Genomic DNA, 20,451 nt, shown 5'->3' on the forward strand with positions numbered 1-20,451 from the left:
AAAAAAACCTATTTAAAAAATAGATCATAGACTTTTTTACATATGTCGAGCCTATAAGTCCATAGGCCGGCCTATATTATATTATTTTTTCTAAATACAATAAATAAAATAATTATTTTAATAATTTTGAATAATAATATAATATTATTTTAATTATTTCTTAATTATTAAATATTTAATAGACTTAAACAAACTTAAAGATTTTAAACTAAGACTTTTATTTTTTAAATCAAAGTCTAGCCTATTTACATCTTTACTTATGGTCAACCCCACTCTTCCAATTCATTTTGGGCTCCACCTAGCTCATTTAATCATGGGAAATATATATGTTATGTAACATAATATAAAATCAATTTCTTACCCAAACAAACTTTGGTGGGACCCATCATAAAAAGAAAAAAAGAAAAAAAAAAATGTTGACACAATATTCGATGTGAGTAGGAATGCTTTTCTATATCATGTTACGTGATAGAAATATTACCCTTTAATCATACCCGTTGATTAAAAAATATTTCAAATTCAATACAAGAAGAGTGTGGTGGTGATCTGATGGAAAGATAGATTAAGCATGAACGGTAGTGGTGAAGCTCAAATCAAGTTATCTTGTCTCTCTGAGTGGGTGATGGTAGTGGTGACCAAGTTTGAACTTTGTGAACCTTGAAGCGCTCCTGCTATTGGTTTTTGTTCATGCAAAGGGAGACAAGAGTCTATACAACGTGAAGAATTTGCAGTGTGACGATGGATGGTGACTACACGTTGTTGACATTAAGGCAAGCTTGTCGAATCTTCCAACGTTGTCCTCTTGCTATGTGGTTAGTGTTTTTTATGTCTACTTCTTAGATTAGTGTGCATATAATTAATTGTTGGACCAACTTTTTTGTTTTTGTTTTTGTTTTTGGGTGTCAATATTGTTGGACCAGCTTCGGCTCATGCATCCATCGTCCTCGTAGACCTCCTACTTTGCCTTTGGGTCTGTGCTTGTCAATGTCATCATACTCTGAAAACACAGAAAATCAATCAGAGACCATTTTTGAATCATGAACATATTAATGTGTGCTTTTGATATGTAACCATCAAGGGACTGAGGGACCAATTCATTTGACTAATTAAAACAGAATAGACAAAACATTTGGCTTCATGCATGTCCAGGAATTGCAACAAAAGCACTACTTACCACCAATTTCACGTTACAAATTGGAACGGGTCTACAAACATAGGTAACATTCGGTTTCTTTTAGTTTTTTCTTCTTATTTTGGGTAGACCATCGTCTTTATCTTTACCCCTTCTTAGCAACAAATACGTCTAAGGAGAATAATGAAATAGCATATACGGCCATGAGGACAAATGTTTCGAGCTTCAACCTACCCTATAACTCGTAAGACCAAAAGAGGTGAGTTACGGATTGCAGGCTCAATCCCTGACATACCCGAAATTTGTTTGATTCCAGAGCTAAGGCCAGAACTTGCACAGAACAATACGAGTTTCTTAGAATGTTTTTTTTTTTTTTTTTTTTTTTGTAAAACAGTTTCTCAGAATGTTATTGCCAAGCTAAAATACATGCTACATAAAATATGAGATTTGCATCTATCATGTCACATGACACAAAAAAGTTTTCTACACACACAACATTTTGTGAAGCCCGCACTTTTTGAAGCAAAAAAAAGCTAAGGCATGCAAAACGAATCTCTATAACATTACACAATCACTTTTCCTACAACATAACTCTTGTAAAACCCAAAATATATATACAAAACCTTTGAATGAAAAAGATGGAAAGCTATAAAATATGTTAGTTATTGATTTAAAAGTGTGCCCCAAATACGTGAATGTGAATAAGTAAAAAACATCCTTGCTTGATATAAGGTCTGCCACGGCCCACGCTATGGAGAAAAAACTTGGGCCCTGTTTGCTGAATAATTTACACTTAATAATTTATTAAAGAAAAGTGATCAGGTGATAGTTCAGTTAATAACAAGAAAATTGAATAAGTGAAAAAAAAACCCTCAGTTCAATCCTCTCACATATCACTTTCGGGAGAAATTTAAATATATTTATTTCTGATCCGGCCCGTACTCCGGATTAGTTCCATAACTGACTCAAAGAATCGAAATTTATGAAAATACTAGAAGAAGACAATTCAACTCAAAAAGATAATTAAGGTTGAGTTAACTCAAAAAAATAAAAAAAAAAATACCCCTAGCCAGACTCTGAAATATAATGAAACTATTGGACACAGATTGAGAACATAAATTCGATTTTCTTCTCTCGTATCAATCATTATATAATTTCATTCTGTAAATCACAATCAAATGTTAGCAAGACATCTTAAGATCCTAAATGACTAGCATTGTATGTACTAAAAAATAAAATTAAAAAAATGACTGGCATTGTTGTATAATACCCTGCATTAAAAGAATGCAGATGTTGGCTCAACGGCTCCAATTTTTGTGCTGTACAACTTTTCTGTAACTTAAAAAGACAAATCGTGACTAAATAGAATCATAATTATACTTCCTGGAAAATTTGTGTCTACTTCCTCCTCAAGACACTCTTGGAGCAGATCTTGTTACCTTAACACGATACGAAGCCTGCAAATAACTTTGATGCTCAGAATCAGATATCATAAATAATGCATCATTTGAAGCGAATTTGCATATTTTCAGCCAAGAACATGGCAACTAATATTATACATAAAAGATTAAGGAAAATATGTTTCTCATGTTACTGGGTGGGACTTACTAAAGAGAAGAGAAAGAAAGGAAAAAAAGTAGGTTTCATCCACTTTTTGTGTATTATACGAGACAAAATTGCCATTATGGAACATGAGAAACATATTCTCCAAATATTAATGTCAGTATGGAAGACCATAAAACCTTATGAGAACCAAACTCAATCACATCAGATGGGCGGACACGAGCAGGATAATTTGGAGGTACCCTGTATCGTCTTCCTTCATTGCTGAAAAAATTATGAGAATGAAATTAAATATACATTTTCAAGAATTTAAACTTCAGACAAAAAATAGTACCCTGAAATTTCTTTTACATACTCGGTGATCCAGGTGCCATGTTGACTCCGCAAATCAGTCAAGAAGAAGGCACCATCCTTATAGTTAATTCGAGCATGCATTTGAGAAACCTATAAAAGAGAAACTTTGTTACATGATGTTGAAGACCATTATGTGTGGAACCATGTTTAATTAAGGTCATATGATATATTGTGTTACGTGGGGTAATGGTATTGTAATTGAACAGCCCTGATAATCTTCTTGCGGTTCGCTCCTGCAATCACAATTACATAAGAAAATGTGTTGAAAGTGAAAAGAAAATAGTTCTATGATTATTGAGAACTTTGCTCATGTTTAAAAGACACATCCAAAATCTGATAGGTACACTATCAGAATACGTGATTATGTCACTGCATTGTAAGTAGGTGCAACTGAAGGCATACCCGATTACGCAGGGTTTCATCTCATCTTGACTTAAACATATAGGTTTCGAAAGATCTGCTTCATCTCCACATGGTGATAAAATCCACCTATAATTCAAACAAGAAGGATGGAACAAGAGTTATGTGATCTATCATCTATATATATGGTAGACAATATGCTAAGGATGATATTAATTCATATTGGGCCATAGACATACTCTCCATTAATAGCACGCTCAAGTGCATCATCATCTTCAAACCATCTGTGTAACTGGTCATTGGCCTTCATAAATAATCAAACGCTAATTAGCATCCTGATCACAACAAAATCTAATAGACACGACAAATAAAAGTCCAGCCACCATTTCTTCTTATTTAAAAAGTAAAAAAGTATATGTATTTGAGCGACATACTTTGTCTGAGAGCCTGCAACATAGTGGTCTATCTTCAAGTTTGGAGCTGCAAAAGTAGCATCGTTTTTCATGCTTTAAGTAAATGATGGAAAAAAAATTGAATTTTTTTTCAAAGGTTTAATTATATATATTATTTCCAATTCTTATTGCCAACTAAGAAAAATCAGAAAAACATTTTGCACCATATTATCAGTTTCTTCAGCTTCCCATCCTTTTTGAAGTAATCCATTGGCTCAGATTTCTAACATTGCATGTTGCATGAGATGACTGGAATACCAGCCTAAATAATTCATGATGAAAGTTACATAGCAAAGAAATGTGGGCTTTCATCATTACCTATTGCCACCTAAAACCCAGTTCAACATCAAAGGCATCATCTTGTCAATAAAGAACCTTCCTCCGACCCTTCCAGGATGTGGTATCCGAAACTTGGTCAAAAACTGTAACAGAAAGCAACCACGAATTTGTGGGCAGCAGCATATCAATTTGAAGTGTCACCTTTCACTTTATTTTTCATTATCTTATTTTTCAAATTAAAGTTCCTACCTCTAAAGGCCCAAGACCAACACCCAGATATGCCTTGTAGGTAGAAGCCATCAGAGCTGCCATTCTAGCCATTCCATGAATAATGGCAACTCGTAATCTTCTTTCTCTCTCGTAGCTGAAAGAAACAATGGGAAGGGGCAAAATACAGGAGCAATGAGTCAGCAAAAAGATTTATAATCAAATCAACCAATTTGAAAATGATGTAAGATAAATTACTGGACCATTGGCTGAGATGTACAAGCATCTCTCTGTTCAAATCAAGTCAACAAATTCATCATTTTTAAGATCATTTTAGATGAGAATATTTTAGTGCTTTTGTCTTCCTCTCACGAGTTCCAAAATTCTGGTATTTGTTATTAATTAAGCAGCTTTAGATTGAAATTCAGATTTCATTTGCATATTTGAGAAGTGAATAGTTCGTTACCTCCTTAAGGAAGAATCGATGTCAATTGGAGAGCCTGATTTTATACTCCGTTGCCATGCATTGTCCAACTCGCATGCAAGTTGATAACTGTCCTGTAATGATAGAATAAGCCAGTTAGAAAGGTTCTTTACCTCACCTTTGAGTGTTCCATAGATAGTTTGACTTTATTGATGTCCATCGACTCTACAAGTTGGCAAATTTCAATTTTATGCATGTGTTTTTTCATCTTCGTTATGTAAAGAACCAATTCAACCCAAAAGCTTAAACTCTTGAGTGAGGATACATTAATGGTTTTATATATCTCTACACGCCCCCTCACACGAGAGTCTACTGGACTTGAAGGGTGAACAATGCACAGACGACTTGAAGGGTGGACAATGCACAGGCCCACCTACCTGTGCGAAGAAAGAAATTCCACTAGAAAGAAAGTGGAGGCGGTGAGGATCGAACCCGGTACATCGAAGCTCTGATACCATGTAAAGAACCAATTCAACCCAAAAACTTAAGCTCTTAAGTGAGGATACATTAATGATTTTATATATCTCAACAGTTCTGCATACGGCTGTGTGTGGTCTAAAAAATAAAGTAGTTTATTTCTACAGCCTTGGGAAGAACATAATAATATAACAATTATAGAAATATATACCTCAGGGAGTTGCTATGGTACCTAAATGCTGATTTTATAATATAAATTTATGAATCTATTATTTATACCTCAATAGCCATGCATCCTCCTTGGCCCATATTTGGCTGCATGGCATGGATTGAATCACCAAGCAAGGTCACACGGCCTTTTCCCCATGTCAATGTTGGCGTCTTGTCATATATGTCTCGTCGCAGAATTGCCTCTTCTTCTGTGGCAAGTATCAAATCTATTACGTTATCACACCAGCCATCGAATATCTTAAGCAGCCTTTCCTTTTTTCCTGCCATATAGAAAGAATTTAGAAGTTAGTTACAGTAAGATTTGGATTTTTCATCATGATAAATGAAGACAAATAGCTATTATTTTTTCAAGGTCATCCAATTTCTATATATCCAATGTCACAATTAGTGTCACGGAACCAGTCAATCTGACTTGCTACTCCATCTTAGTAACTTTTTGATGTCAAAAGGGATGGAGTAAAAAGTAAGTAACCACATGAGAAATAGAGTCTAATGTAGAAAGTGCTTCAATAGCATTTACGAGCATCTTTGTATTAGATAATTTCAACACAATTATCATGCTACGCATGCTTTCTTAATCTCTTAAAGGATGCCATGAACATCCTTTTTTTCCCTTACTTTCCCTTTCCCTTTCACTATCAATAGCAACTATCGGCAGAACAGTTGATAACTAGTTATCAGCTGCATACAAATTATCTTTGCCCAAAATGTCAAACCCAAAAATTAATTTGTCAGTACTGCAATAGTTGAAATTTCTTTTTAGGTATGGAACTTTTGGATCAATTCATTTATCTTCTATATATTCGGAGCCAGCATCAGTTATCTAGAAGCTAGGACAAAAAAATACAAATATTATTTCTTGTTTATAATGTAGCACCAAGAAGATTTAACATCTACAGAGGTTGTGCTCTGACGACAGATGTCAAATATCGAACACATTCAGAGGACATACCATTGGGGATATCAACACCACCAGCATGTTCTTGGTGAAATGCATACCATTGCATCTTTCCAGCGCCAACATCTGAAGAAACAAAGTATTGCTTGTGTCCTAAGAAAACTCGGTACCTTCCAGTAGGGAAGTTCAAGTAAGCTTCTCAACATGATATAAGTAATATTAACCATAAAAAAGGCCAGTGAAAATGGACAAATAGGCATATAAGACACGAATGATGACCAACTTACCCAACAGATTCAATGTCAGCTGGCACAAAATCTGCAATACCAGTATAACAGGTATAGCCAGAGTATGTAGCTTCTGTTGGCCCAAATAATTTTTTCCTCACCTATTCACAAAATAATAAAATTTTAAGATTATGTTAGATCAAGTATCCATGACCATAAAGTCTGTCTACAAACAGAATGACAGAAAAGTTCAGCACTTCTAATTTGAAGAAAAAAGCTGGTAAACAAATTCCCATGCACATGCATACACATCAAACATAATAAGACCAACCTTTTTCTAAAAGGATATTTTTACCATAGGCAACTTTGTAAATTCCTAGGATGCACTCTACTATACTCGTTATGTTAAGGAAGGATACATTTATTTCTTTATGGGGAAAATAATATGCTAACAAAAAGCTCGAAATCAAAGAAAAATTAATAAGACCTTGGACCATATCCCATCTGCTCCAACCAAGAGATCTCCATCATATTTCTGACCATTCTCCAGCTCCACCGTTACCTGCAATTGTGGAATGCGGGATGACACAAGTAATAAACCAAAAGATATTCAATCACATTAATCTGCCCACGCAATTTCTTGTAGAAAGAAATAAAAGCTTCAAAAAAATACCTATGTTAGCAATATGAGGAGAATCTTCAACATAAAAACTTTCTTTCATTACCTTGTTTCCATGATCAACAAAATCAACAACATTACTGGTATTCATAATAACATCTTCCCCAACTGCACGAGCAAGAATTTCTTGTAAAGCCATTCGACTAATAACTCTTGTGACTGGAAGCCCTCGTTCCACTGCAGGAGTGAATGTGTCAAACTTGATGTACCTGATAACCAAACTATATATCAACTCATGGTAGGACATGCTAGAATTTCGTAAAGCAAACCGTAGAAAACATGTTCAGTCGATATAAAATATTAAGGAAACAAGATGCTTGTTTGAGAAAGAAATGCTGATTTACATTAACAGAACTCCCGTTTACCTATATGCTGGAACATACATTATCCTATTGTTACATGCTTTTATCAAGATTACAAATAAGGGATATACTCATCAAGTGAGGTTTTTGCATTATCTATAAGAATCCTCTCACATAGGATTGATCAAATTCGTTGTGCAATTTGTGGGAAATAGAACAGATAACATACATGTTAACTCACATTCATGCAATGTTTTGTAAAGCTACAGAGTAACATGGATCAAGACTCCTGATCTAATGTACAATCCCGTGACAGGATTGCTTGTTAAGTAGGTTTGACACGATATCTCAACCCAAAATTTTAAAGCTGTGAGTTTAGGAATCTTTTCCATTTATATGATCCTCACTTGGTCCATTTCTAACAAACATGGCACTTCACGCTCACAGTTAAATTTCATTTCTATCAGTCTCAAGGGAAGTTAGCCAGAAATGAAAATGAAGTGTGGTGCTTTCCACTGTGCATACGACGGAATAAGGGATGGTGTATGACCAGCGAGGTTTGGTGAGGACTGAGAAGAGAGTCTTAGGGGTGCAATTTTTGCAGTGTCATTTCCAATGTGTGAGGGCGTGCCTTTTATAGACGGTTGGAGCGCATAGGTATGAAATGAGGAACGGGTCCCGCATGTGAGTGTGGGATGATATTGTTAAGAATCATGAGGTCACAACCCCAAAAGCTAGCTCAAAGGGTGGGAGTGCCCAAGGCCTTATAAACCTCACATTAGTTGCTCATACAACCAATGTGAGACTATATTTCTCAACACGCCCCCTCACACGAGAGCCCACTGGGCTTGAAGGGTGGACAACATGCAAGCCCACCTACATGTGGAAATTCCAATACAAAGAAAGTGGGAGGCGGTGAGATTTCGAACGCTCTGATACCATGTTAAGAACCAATTCAACCCAAAAGCTTAAGCTGTTGGGTGAGGATACATTAATGGTTTTATATATCTCAACACGCCCCCTCACACGAGAGCCCACTGAGCTTGAAGGGTGAACAATGCACAGGCCCACCTACCTGTGCGAAGAAATAAATTCCACTAGAAAGAAAGTGGGGGACAGTGAGAATCGAACCCGGTACACCGAGGCTCTGATATCATATTGAGAACCTTGAGGTCACCACCCCAAAAGCTAACTCTAAGGGTGGGAGTGTCCAAGGCCTTATAAACCTCACATTAGTTGCACATACAACCAATATGAGACTATATTTCTCCACAGCTATAATACAGATGCCAAATCAGATACATCATCTGTTCCTAAGGTAGCTAAAGATACCACACTACAGTTTAATGAACACACAACAAAGTAGTAAGTTGAAACTAAAGAATTTGTTTCTGAGGGTCAAGTAATACCCCATGCATCATAAACTAAACCAATATATATCTCATGCCAAAACAGGGAGAGTAAGGAGTAAAGTTTTAACTTACCAAGAGCCAGAAACCCCATCCACAAGCCCATTGATTCTATCACCGGTTATGCAACCAACTCTCATAACTTCATCAGCAACCTGCAAATCTATAGCTTCCAAAGCAGCCAAAGCATTGCTCTGTATCTGAATTGGACCCCTATATTGCCCCTCCCCTCTTATAGCACTCATATCCTTCTCAAAAACCACAACCTCAAACCCCTTTCTCTTTGCAGCCAAAGCAAGAACCAAGCCACCAATCCCTCCACCCGCCACAAGTACCCGAACCTGCTTCTTCTGAGGGGTTCGATCCCCACCATTTTCAGCCACAGTTTGCGTTGACTTCGAAACAGTACGCGCAGCCTCAGCCACTGTTGCTTTGACCCGTATCAGTTTCTTCATCTGCTTGTTTGTTGTTCTGCTTCCCAGGTGATACCGATAGCTATAGTTGACATAAGGTGAAATATCAAATGAAAGCTCTTTAAACATAGGAATAGAGAAGTGGGTTATTGAGAAAGCTGCCATTGAGTGATTGAGAGAGAGTTGTTGTAAGACAAGGGAGAAGCCACTGGAAGAAGACCAAGTATAAGCACCACAAGTCACAAGTGCGTGTGTGTGTGTGTGTCTTCTACTCGGTGCAATAAATAAAGATTAGATCATCATCATAGCTTGAAGTTGAGGAAGAGAAGGCAATGAATGCTTGAATATAAAAAGGGAAGGGAAGCACGCACTAACATGGAATAAACAAAAGAAGGGAAACGGTGTTGGTTGGTAGTGGAGTTTTGCAGGTTGGAGTTTAGAGAGAACTAATAAGAGAAAATGTGAGTGTGACATATGGGATCACCAATAATGGAGAAGGTAAAGCCAGGTGTCACGCTGTGGGTTAAGTGAGTGGCTATTGGTCAGGTTCATTTGACAGATTTAGATTTTGGAACCTAAGTTTTGGTATAGGTGGCTCAATCCTATGAGTTCACCAACAAAACAATAATCTGATACAAGATTGGTACCAACCGCCAGATTAAATTATTCAAGTTTCTTGGCATGTTACCTTTTTTTATGATAAATCTTAAAATATATCCCCACCTTCTCTGCAAAATAAAAAAATAAATAAAAGGAAATGCGGGTGATTAAAATAATTGTTTAAGGATCTTATTTGATCCCTGCTTTTAAGTATACGTTTTAAGAAATAGTTAATATTTGTTCTTCATAATAAAAAGCATTGGTTTTCGCATTAATTTTATAAATGAAAACTGCGAAACTCCGTAGAACTCACTTGAACTTTTTATTCAATGAAACAATAATTCTGTGTAAGTTACGGTAATTAATCTTTAGAATTTCTTTCCCGTGTAATTAATTGGGAAATGATATTGTGACAACCAAGTTGTGTTACTACCAAGTGACTACCAATCAATCTCACCGTTAGATCAATTATGTTGATCCAACGGTTATATTTATTTTCATCTTTGTATGGTCATGATTCCCCATATTTAAAGTGAAAGCATTAAATATGGGAAATCATAACCATACAAAGGTGAAAATAAATATAAAATATTAAATTTAGGGAATCATGACCATACAAAGATGAAAATAAATATAACCGTTGGATCAACATAATCATCTAACGGTAAGATTGATTGGTAGTCACTTGGTAGTAAAACAACTTGGTTGTCACAATATCCTTCCCCTAATTAATTAATGGGAAAAGCATTTTTTATTTTAAAAATATAAATTTATATTATTTTAAATGAAACGATATCATTTTGATGCATAGAGATTTTTTATAGGGTCCGTTTGTTTCTAGTGGCGGAGCCGGCAAGGCATTTAGCCGGTGCCAAAAAATTCAGCTCGTGCCACGGTTATATAGCTACGACCAAAACATGGCTAATTTTCAAAAATCTTGAAACATGATTTGTTACGTTTCAAACGTAGTTAAAGAAACGTGGCTAAATTAGCCAGTGTCACTTTTTGTTCCTGAAGTCAATATAGATAAATTATCTACGTTAAGCCCAAAACGACGTCATTTTGAGGCGAAAATTATGTTACTTTTATAATTATAATTTATTTCAAAATTATAATAATTGTTTATTATAATTTTTTAATATTTTAACTCAAAACGATATTTTTTTGGGAATAAAGGTATATACAGTGGTGGAGCTGAGGAAAAAAGTTAAGTAGTGCCAAAAGATTCAGCCAATAGAATCAGGTGGTGCCAAAGTTGTATTATTTTAAAAATTCAACTTATATCAAGGTTGTATAAAAAAAATTTAAAAAAATCTATACCAATTTAAAAAAATTATCTACTGTAAAACATTAAAGTCTTTTTTATATTCTCTTTTATTCACTTTCTCTCTCTTTCTAATTATATAAAGAGAAAAAAATATAAAAAATCTTCAAATATTCTCCAAAACAATATTATTTTATTTAAAATAATACAAAACTATGTCCTTTAAAATCACAAATATTTTTTTAAATTCCTCGTGTACTCTTAGGGTAATACTTATATTGCATAAGAAAATTATTATTTCCTATATTCATATTTTTCAAATGAATTCCACAATAATTTTTTTTTCTCACTTTTAACTTTCTTTTTTCTTCTTATTTATTGTTTAGGTAGGAGATAATATTTTTTTAGTGATACATAAAGAAAAATATTATTCATACTCTTGTTAAGGATATAAAGATGAGCCTTCCATAGTCAAACAACTTTTTTCAATTCAGAACCTGTCTTTAGTTTTTTTATGGTGTTTTTTTCAAAGATTTTCTGTTTTTTGTTATATCTATCGTTACTGGTTTCATAATTTTCAATGTCGATCTAGCTTTGGGCTCCTTCACCCCTCCAGGACAAAGAGAAGGTGGCCCTATAAATTAGTTCAGGGGGACCTGAACTTTTCGGAGCCTCATAAAATAGAGCTATAAAAAGAATATTTTATAAAATGTATGAGTATTTTTAAATTTTAAGTAAAATATAAAAGGGAAATATTACTCTCCTTTTACATGAGGTAACTTATCTCATTTTCTCTCACATCGATTTTCGCACCCCACTTTTTTCTTCTTTTTCTTTTTTCTTGTAATTATAGGACTCACCCATTTTCTCTCTACCACATAAGATAATTATCTTATGTGGAAGGAGATTAATAAAACCCAATATAAAATTAAAATTATTGAGATATATTTAAAAATGATATACTCTAATTTAATATATAAATATGAACTAAATTTAAGCAACTAAATTTACTCATCATAAGAATTTTATTTTTTTGGTTTTTTAAAATATTATTTTACTAAGTATAAAATTATAAATTGGTTAAATTACATGAAATCACCCTAAACTTCAAGTGTTTTTTAGAAGACCACCTTGCACTTCTAATTGAAACAATTAATCGTCTTGTACTTCAACATTTCATCAATTAGATATATTTTACAAATTTAAATTAAAAATATCCCTTTCTTCAAACTGCTATCAGATATTGTACATCCTGCTCGTGAATTAATGAAGATGCAACATGTCACATCATGAGAGTTTGTTTTATGAGTTTTATAATTCTCATTTAACATGAGAATTTGAATTTTCCTACACACTCTTCGATTTTCGTGTCAACGTAGGTCTTACACATAATTTTTTCTTACATACGGGTCCCACATACTTTTTGTCTCTACAACATGAGAATTCAATTCTCATGTTAAATGAGAAATATAAAATCCTTGTTTTATAATGGAAAAACAAAAAAACAAGTTGCATTGAAGCTGTTGCATTTTGATCGGCAACACATCATGTCCATCTGTTTCTTAGGATTTTTTCTACGGAAAATGAAGGATGCGATGCAAATAAGAAGAAATACAGTCTATTATTTTTTCGAGAGGCAAATATTTAGTGGGTTTAGTATTTTTTTTTTAAAGGATATAAAGTTATATTATTTTAAATGAGATAGAGACATAAATAATAAAAATTATAAGAGAGAAAGTAAGTGATTTTTTAAAAAAAAACTAAATAGTGTCTTTTTCTTACTTAAAATGATATAATTGTATATCTTACTTGCCCGATACAGAAATTGTTGACAAGAAATCAGTTTAGTAGGTATTGCTAATTCTCGTTATAATTCCAATTCATGATGATTAATGTTGTGTAGAGAAAATTTGGTTTGAGGCGTAGGGGTAACCATCCTTCAAGGTGAAAAATGACTGCATTGAACTACATGTTTTCTCCTTATTTTCTATTTGCAGTGGTAGATGGTCACTTGATCAGCTATATCGGTGGCCAAGAGTAGCAATGACTAGTAGTAGATTGATGGCAAAAGGGTATTTTTGTCATAAAATTATTAAATATGTTTAATTGATTTAATGTTAAAGTATAAGAGGATTTATTGATTCAATTCAAAATATACGGTGGTTTTTGAAAACACATATAACTTTGAGGTGGTTTTATATAATTGAAAAAACTTCATTTTCACTCATTGCGATTTTGTAATTTATCATTTGACCCCTTATGGTTTTAAACTTATCACTTAGACTCATTGTGCTTAAATAATTTATCATTTAACCACTCGTGGTTCCAAACTTTCACTTAAACACCTTGTGGCTAGAAAAATTTTCACTTAAATCACTTGTGGTTGCAAAAATAAAAATTTAAAAAAATAAATATTTAAAATAAATGTTCTCTCTTTTTATTTTACATCCTCACCTAATGCATTTAGGATTTAAAAAATTAAAATGAATTTTTAAAAATTTCACTTATTTTTATCAAGAAAATAAATTCAATTCAAATCAAATAGTATTTTATTTTATTTTATTTATTTTTTACCCTATATCGTTATAAAATTATCTAAAGAAAGTAAATATCTTATTTTGATAATACATATTTAATTTATCTTAAAAAATATTTTTTAATTTCAAATATATTTTAAAAAATAAGATAATTTTTAAATTAATTTCAGAATAAATAACTTGAAATATTTTTTAAACCATAAATACATTACATGAGTATATAAAATAAAAAAGAGATAAAATTTATTTTCCAAATTTATTTTTAAAAATATTTATTTTTTAAACCACGAGGTGTCTAAGTGAAATTTTTTATAACCACAAGGGGTTTAAGTGAAAATTTGAAACCATGGGAGGTTAAATGAACAAATATCCCAGCACAGTGGGTCTAACTGATAAGTTTAAAATCACAGGGGGTCAAATAATAAATCACAAAATCACAGTGGGTCAAAATGAAGTTTTCCCTATATAATTTAACCTTATAAATTCAATTTATTAACATGCAATTGGACGCTAAAAATGAGAATCTCTCTTGAATGAATATTTTTTTATGAAAAAAATGTTTGTCCTTTTAAATGACACAACTTATGTCATTTCACTTTCACAAAGAGGTGGGACCCACACCTTTATATTTTTTTGTCCACTCTCTTTTCTCTTTTATCTATCTCTTTTTCTCACTTAAAATGACACAACTTTACATATTTTTAAATGATACACACTTTTCCCTTTTTCTATACACAAAAATCCCAAAATCAAACAAAAGATAGTTTGTACCAAAAAAAAAAGTTAGTAAATAACTAAATATTCATCCTAAGATGCAATGGCACTTAGGGGTGTTAACGAGCCGAGCCGAGCTTTGGTTTTAAAAGGCTAAGCTTGTGTTAAATGTGTCGGCCTTATCAAGCTTGTTACCTGTTACAAATATAATTATCGGCCTGTGGCCTGCCTCATTTACAAAAAATAAAAGCCTGATTTAGCCTGTTAGCCTGTTAGAAAAAAATAAGACAACAAAAATTTATCCAAACAGAATATACGATCAACAACACTAGTAATTCCATAAATATTCATAAATTCAATGTATATCCAAACAACATAATATAGAACAAAATCATTCAAAAAGTCTATTTATTTAACTAATAAAATAAGGGTGAAATGAATTGAGAGGAGAGAGAAGACTATTACAAATAGTATAAAAAATATAAATAAAAATAAAAATTAATATACTAGGCGAGCCTGAGAGGCTCCAAGGCCAAGCTTTTGAATTGGAGCATGAGGCCTTTTTACTAAACGAGCTTTTATACAAGTCCAAGCCTGGTTCCAACAACCAATATTAGGCATGTAAGCTCAAGCCTTCACGAGCCGAGCCAAATGCCCTTAAAAGGCCCCTGGCTCGTTTATCACCCCTAGTGGCGCTTTCTCTTTTCTGTTTTATTTGTTCTTTTTTTAATAAAAGAAATATTTTATGAAAGAAAGCAATAAACACGGTTCGGTGAATCACCATAATGACATTCACCGTAATAACACGCCTCTGACTAAAAAATATCGGTATGTTACGTTTCAATTAAATTTTTTCAAAATGCTATGTCACATTCTCGCTATGTCATCTAGCGATAATGGACTGGACACGTGGTTGGCAATATATGTATGGGCAGTCATTCTCGCTAAGCAGCCAGCGAGAATGGCAGGATGCTGACACATGACAAAAATACAAACATTCTCGCTTAGTGTAAGAACCTGCACCGTTAATTAAGGAAATTAAGTAATTAATTATGTTAAATTAGGAAATAATTCCATAATTTACCCTAATAATTATTAAGAGGCTTTAATAATTATGATAAGTGATTAAGAATGTTGAAAGTCGCTTTTCGGAAGAAAAGTGCAGATACCGGTTCTGCTAGTCGGTATAAAGGCGTACCGAAAAAGTATCCTGGAAAATTATAATAAGTGCATGATAATTCCTATAATAATATATAGGACTTGTAAAACGAGTTTCAAGTTAAAATAATGAGAACTGGTGCCAGAAATTGATACTGGCTATGAAAAATGCGTACCGGAAAGGTGCTCCGAAAAATATAATAAAAATATGATAATTCTTGTAAAATTGATTAGGTTGATAATCCAAAGTTTGGGATTAAAATACTAAGCGTAGCAATTAAAGTTAATATTGTGGGTTTAAGACTTAAACCGTTATATATAGGCTCTTTTGGCCCAAAACCCTAGGCCATAACAGATTTCCTACGTGAGTTTCTTCTGAACCTTGAGCCTCCAAGCTGCCACCTTGCTTTCCTCCATGAAAACTCAACAAAGAACCACATTTTCTCTTTGAATCTTCTTCTAAATGTGCTAAACACTTGGGTGTGAGCTTAGTGAGGGAGAAAGGCACCCTTTTCTGAGTTGTGGGTTCTGTATATTGGTGGTCTAAGTGCTGACTTCATAGTGTGGGTGGTGGAAGCCTTGGTCTTGACATTTTGAGCTTCAAAGTGTCACCTTTGTGAAGAAAAGAGTCATCTTGTTGTGCATTTTCGTGGCCCTTGGTTGCTGCACAGTGGAGTGGTGTAGGGAGCTCCATTTCCCTGCCATTTTCTGTTTTGAGAAGCTTGGTAAGCATACTCAACCTTTGATCATGAGTTATTGGTTAAAAATGGAACATAGATGCATGTAATGGGCTTAAGATGATAACCTAATGTTGGGTAATGTCTAACACACCTAGAAATGCATGTTTAAGTGTCTTTATTCGGTAAAAACCAAACCTTGGAAGGATATCTTCACGGAATGCAGAAACTGCATTCTGTCGTGAAATATCTGGATATCTGATCGTGAAATATCCGGATATTGATATCCGGATATGGGGATCCGGATATGTACAGTGAGATATCCGGATATTGAATATCCGGATATGCCCCCGAGGAATATCCGGATATTCTGGGATTTCGTAGAACAATAGTTGTGCAGTGTGTACAGTAGGCTATTGGGGGTTTGGAGACCCTAGATTGATGAAGTTGAACTTCTGTAATTAACGAACTAAGTCATAATCATGTGATTTAGGGCTTATGGCTTTGTTAGAAGTCTTAAGACGTAAAACGTAAAGAAAAGACGTTGTCTTTAAGTGTATGCTTGTAGAGTTTGATTAATGATGTATTATTGGTCCATAACAGATTGTGATACTGCTGTGTTTGGGCTTTGAGATTGTGGACTCTTGGCTGGGATAGCTAGCTTGCAAGGTAAGCTTTCGTGTCCTCGGTTTAGCCATGTTGTGGTTCCACTATGTCTCATGGGGGTATGGTTATATGCATGTTATGTTACATGCTTTTGATGTTTTGGAAATGCTATTGAGCTGTTATATGCTAATGCCTTTATGATATGCATGTGGTGTTCCACCTATACGGTAAGCCTGAGTATGTAGTACATACAATATGGTGAGGCTGTATGTGAGGTGCAAGCGGTGTTCCTTGTACTACATGTAGGTATAGACATATTCCTGCATTTCTCTGGCCAGTAGAATAGTTTAAACACACATGGCATGAATATCTGTTGCACTGCATAGTTTTGGAACTTATATTGATATAAATATTTTTAGAACTTATATTGCACATGTAAGTGAGCTTGGGGTGGAAGATCCTTGAGGACCCCTTGTCTTACTGAAATTTCTCGTTTAGAGATCTCACCCCACGTTTGGGGAATGCTTATTTCAGGATCAGATAATGTGGGGGTTGAGGCCCCAAGCGGCAGGAAGCCGGAGCTGAGTTAGATATTGATGATATTATATGCTGACATGTTGGATGCTAGATATGCTTGCTGCTTTTATGCTTTTAGCTTCATTTTATGATTTTGGATGATCTTGTTGAGACTCCGTCGTTATGTTGTTGATTTGGTGAGCATGGGGATTGTCCATGCCACTTAGACTGGGTTATGTCTTGTTTTATTTAGAGTTGTATTAATGTATCAGGATATTGTCCGGATTACGTGATGTAATGCCGTGACTTGGATACTCACTTTATATCTATATTTTGAGGTATTTCAGTTAGATGTTTATTACAATTTACATACAGGCGATATTTTATGAAACTGATTAAGTAATCAACTTGGCTAAGTATAAAGACGTCATAATTGAAAAGAAAAAGTTTTCCGCATTTTTAATTAAGTGCAGCTTAATACGATAGTATGGTAACATTACCGGGTATACACGGGGTGTTACACTTAGCACCTGAACAGCTTTTGCAGAGAATGCCTGTACTTTTACCACATGTCAATACCCTACTATTTTCACTGGACAGCCAGCAAGAATGGTTGCCCATGCTGTCACGTGTCAAGTCCATTCTCGTTGGGTGGCGTAGCGAGAATGTGACGTGACATTTTAGCAAAATTTGATTGGAAAGTGACATACAAGTAAATACTATTCATAAGAGTGGCATATTGGTCAATGTCCGCTAGAAAACACCTATCTATCACTCACTCCTCTTTTTTTAACGTATTTATATTAATTTTATTCATAAAATGTAATTGTTTTGAAAATATATAGTCTCATAATAAAAATAATAATATAATCATGTAAGAAAATTATAATCATATAAAAATAAACTAAGGGTAATAATTTTATAATTATTTATTTTAATATTTTTTCTCTTTTTTTTATTATCATTGATTTATTTTTGTATGATTATTATTTTTCATATGATTATATTATTTATTTTTTAACATGAGAGAATTTACTCCTGACTGTTTTTGTTTAATAGTTTTTACATTAAAAATTTTAAAGAAAAAATGTTTTTCCATAAATAATGAAAACAAAAAAAGTACTCTTAAAGGGTTATTAATCGGCAGAAGGAGAAATTCGTTTCCCTAAACTAATATAGGGAACTATGAATATAATGTTATAGGGAAAGAAAAATGTCAGGTTGACACAATAAACTGGTGGATCCATTAGTTTTAGGGTTATGTTTATCTCATTTTACATGAGATAAACATCTCTCCTACACACACAAAAAGGGTTGGGTCCTACCACTTTTTTTTTCTCTCTCCTCTTACATGTGGGTCCCACTTATACTTTTATTTCTACAACATGAAGTAATTCCTTTCCTACAACATAAGAAAAATATATCCCTTAGTTTTATTATCTTTTTCCTCCCCCCACACACACACTTTTTCTGTCCTCTTTACTGTGTTTGCCGAACAATTTTTTTTTTTTGGTCCCTTAACATTATATTCATAATCCCCAATTAGCTTTTGGCAGGAGATAGCAACAAGCCAACAACCAATTTGGTGGATAGAATTTTGAGAGTATAAGAAATCCAATGCCATTTATAGGACAATATTAGTCTTATATTAAGTGAGAGTAGTTCTCTCATATTATAGAGAGAGTTTAAGAGCCTGTTTGTTTCACCTTTTAAATAAAGTGACTTTTATCTCTTTCTTATTTTAAAAGTGCTTTTTACAAAAGTTAAAGTTATTTATATTTTTATAAAAATATTTAGTTTTTGAAAAAAAAATATTTAACTTTTGACTTCTGCTTATTGTAGAAGTTAAAATTTTTAGCTTTTGAAAAAAGTAAGTTTTTGATTTTTTTTGTGACTTCTGTTTTTTTTTTTAAAGTAAACATCCAAACAAACTAAAAATTAGAAGTGCTTTTTTTCAAGAAAAAAAATAGCTTTTGAATAAAAAAAAAGCTCATCCAAACGGGCTCTAAGTGGAGTTCACCATTAAAAAATAAAAAAGAAAAAGAAAAAAGTAGAAGTGTGATTTTTAAAGAGAGAAAAAATGAAATAACTATCTCATGTAAAATAAGAATAATATTTCTCTTAATTATATTTAATTACTAGTAGTAGTTACTACAATTGGACGTGAAATCCATATATTGTGACATTGACTTTACCTCTTAGAGTCAACTACCCTCAATTGTTTCATCAGTAGATTACTTACAACCTGTGATTAAGGAAGCACTTTTGCTTACTCAAACGGTCAAACCATTCAAAGACCCTGTTACTCATGGTTTGAATGCTGGTTTTTTTCAGCGATGCTAGGAAATTGTTGGTCCTGCACTGGTTAAGACAACCATGGCTGTGTTCACCAACCTTAAAGCTCCTACTTAGGAGAAATTAATTCTGTCTGCCTCATTCCCAAGACCCCAAGCTTTAGAATCCGCCAATCAATTTTTAGAGTTTTAGGACCCGTTTGAATAGGCTTTTTTTCTTCTTCAAAATTTACTTTTTTTTAAAAGGAAAAATAAACGGGCTGTTAGACTAGTTGGCTTCTGCAACACCCATTCCTAAGAAACTGATATAAATAATTTTTGTCCGAAGATTGCTAAGGGTACTAAGAAAAGTTGCACGACCATCTTAAGAGTACTGTAAGCTGTTCCACTCATCTCAGGAGAGGGCAAAATACTGTTTCTAAATATAGTTTTTGGTTTTTCAAGTGAAAAAATAAAAAAACTTGTCTGATAAGGTCTTTTTTTTAATAAAAATAAAAAATTGTAATTTTTTATTTAGAATCAAATTTAAAAAATATGTCTGGATTATTTTTATTTTGTATTTTAACTTTTAACTTTCAAAATAAAAAAATACAAAAAACATCTATTTTCATAATTTTTCTAAAATAAAAAATAAAAAATCATAACACAATCAAATAACATTTTTTTCCCCTCTGAGAT

General features: G+C 33.4%; 1 protein-coding gene across 3 annotated transcripts; it reads right to left on the minus strand.

Annotated features, from left to right (window-relative positions):
• Positions 1 to 481: 481 nt before the first annotated feature.
• On the minus strand, positions 482 to 9,816 carry LOC133288350 (zeaxanthin epoxidase, chloroplastic-like). Of its 3 annotated transcripts, XR_009748357.1 has the most exons (17): positions 9,070 to 9,816; positions 7,330 to 7,492; positions 7,092 to 7,166; positions 6,665 to 6,765; positions 6,432 to 6,547; positions 5,528 to 5,739; positions 4,814 to 4,905; positions 4,390 to 4,504; positions 4,180 to 4,283; positions 3,844 to 3,889; positions 3,649 to 3,713; positions 3,452 to 3,538; positions 3,228 to 3,282; positions 3,051 to 3,139; positions 2,875 to 2,959; positions 2,403 to 2,589; positions 482 to 997 (listed from the first exon to the last, which is right to left on the minus strand). XR_009748357.1 is itself a non-coding variant. In XM_061486087.1 (16 exons), exons 1-16 carry the CDS (start codon positions 9,570 to 9,572, stop codon positions 2,542 to 2,544), a joined length of 1,956 nt encoding a protein of 651 aa, XP_061342071.1. In that variant the 5' UTR covers positions 9,573 to 9,816; the 3' UTR covers positions 1,367 to 2,541. The 3 variants fall into 3 exon arrangements, 2 of the variants coding, with proteins under 2 accessions (XP_061342071.1, XP_061342064.1); XM_061486087.1 differs by lacking the exon at positions 482 to 997 and having other exon boundaries at positions 1,367 to 2,589; XM_061486080.1 differs by lacking the exons at positions 482 to 997; positions 2,403 to 2,589 and having other exon boundaries at positions 2,598 to 2,959.
• Positions 9,817 to 20,451: the final 10,635 nt, after the last annotated feature.

The sequence above is a fragment of the Gastrolobium bilobum genome, unplaced genomic scaffold, assembly GCF_033153095.1.
Source record: "Gastrolobium bilobum isolate Gb01-03AN ecotype WA unplaced genomic scaffold, APGP_CSIRO_Gbil_v1 utg2810, whole genome shotgun sequence".
NCBI lineage: Eukaryota > Viridiplantae > Streptophyta > Magnoliopsida > Fabales > Fabaceae > Gastrolobium > Gastrolobium bilobum.

What these genes read in the sequence shown, in the direction of transcription:
- LOC133288350 (XM_061486080.1), bottom strand. Translation starts at nt 9,572, where the DNA reads ATGGCAGCTTTCTCAATAACCCACTTCTCTATTCCTATGTTTAAAGAG. An exon ending in TTGTTGATCATGGAAACAAG is followed by an intron (nt 7,167 to 7,329) that starts GTAATGAAAGAA and finishes CCACAATTGCAG; the next exon opens with GTAACGGTGGAGCTGGAGAA. An exon ending in TGGGTTTTAGGTGGCAATAG is followed by an intron (nt 3,890 to 4,179) that starts GTAATGATGAAA and finishes CTACTTTTGCAG; the next exon opens with CTCCAAACTTGAAGATAGAC.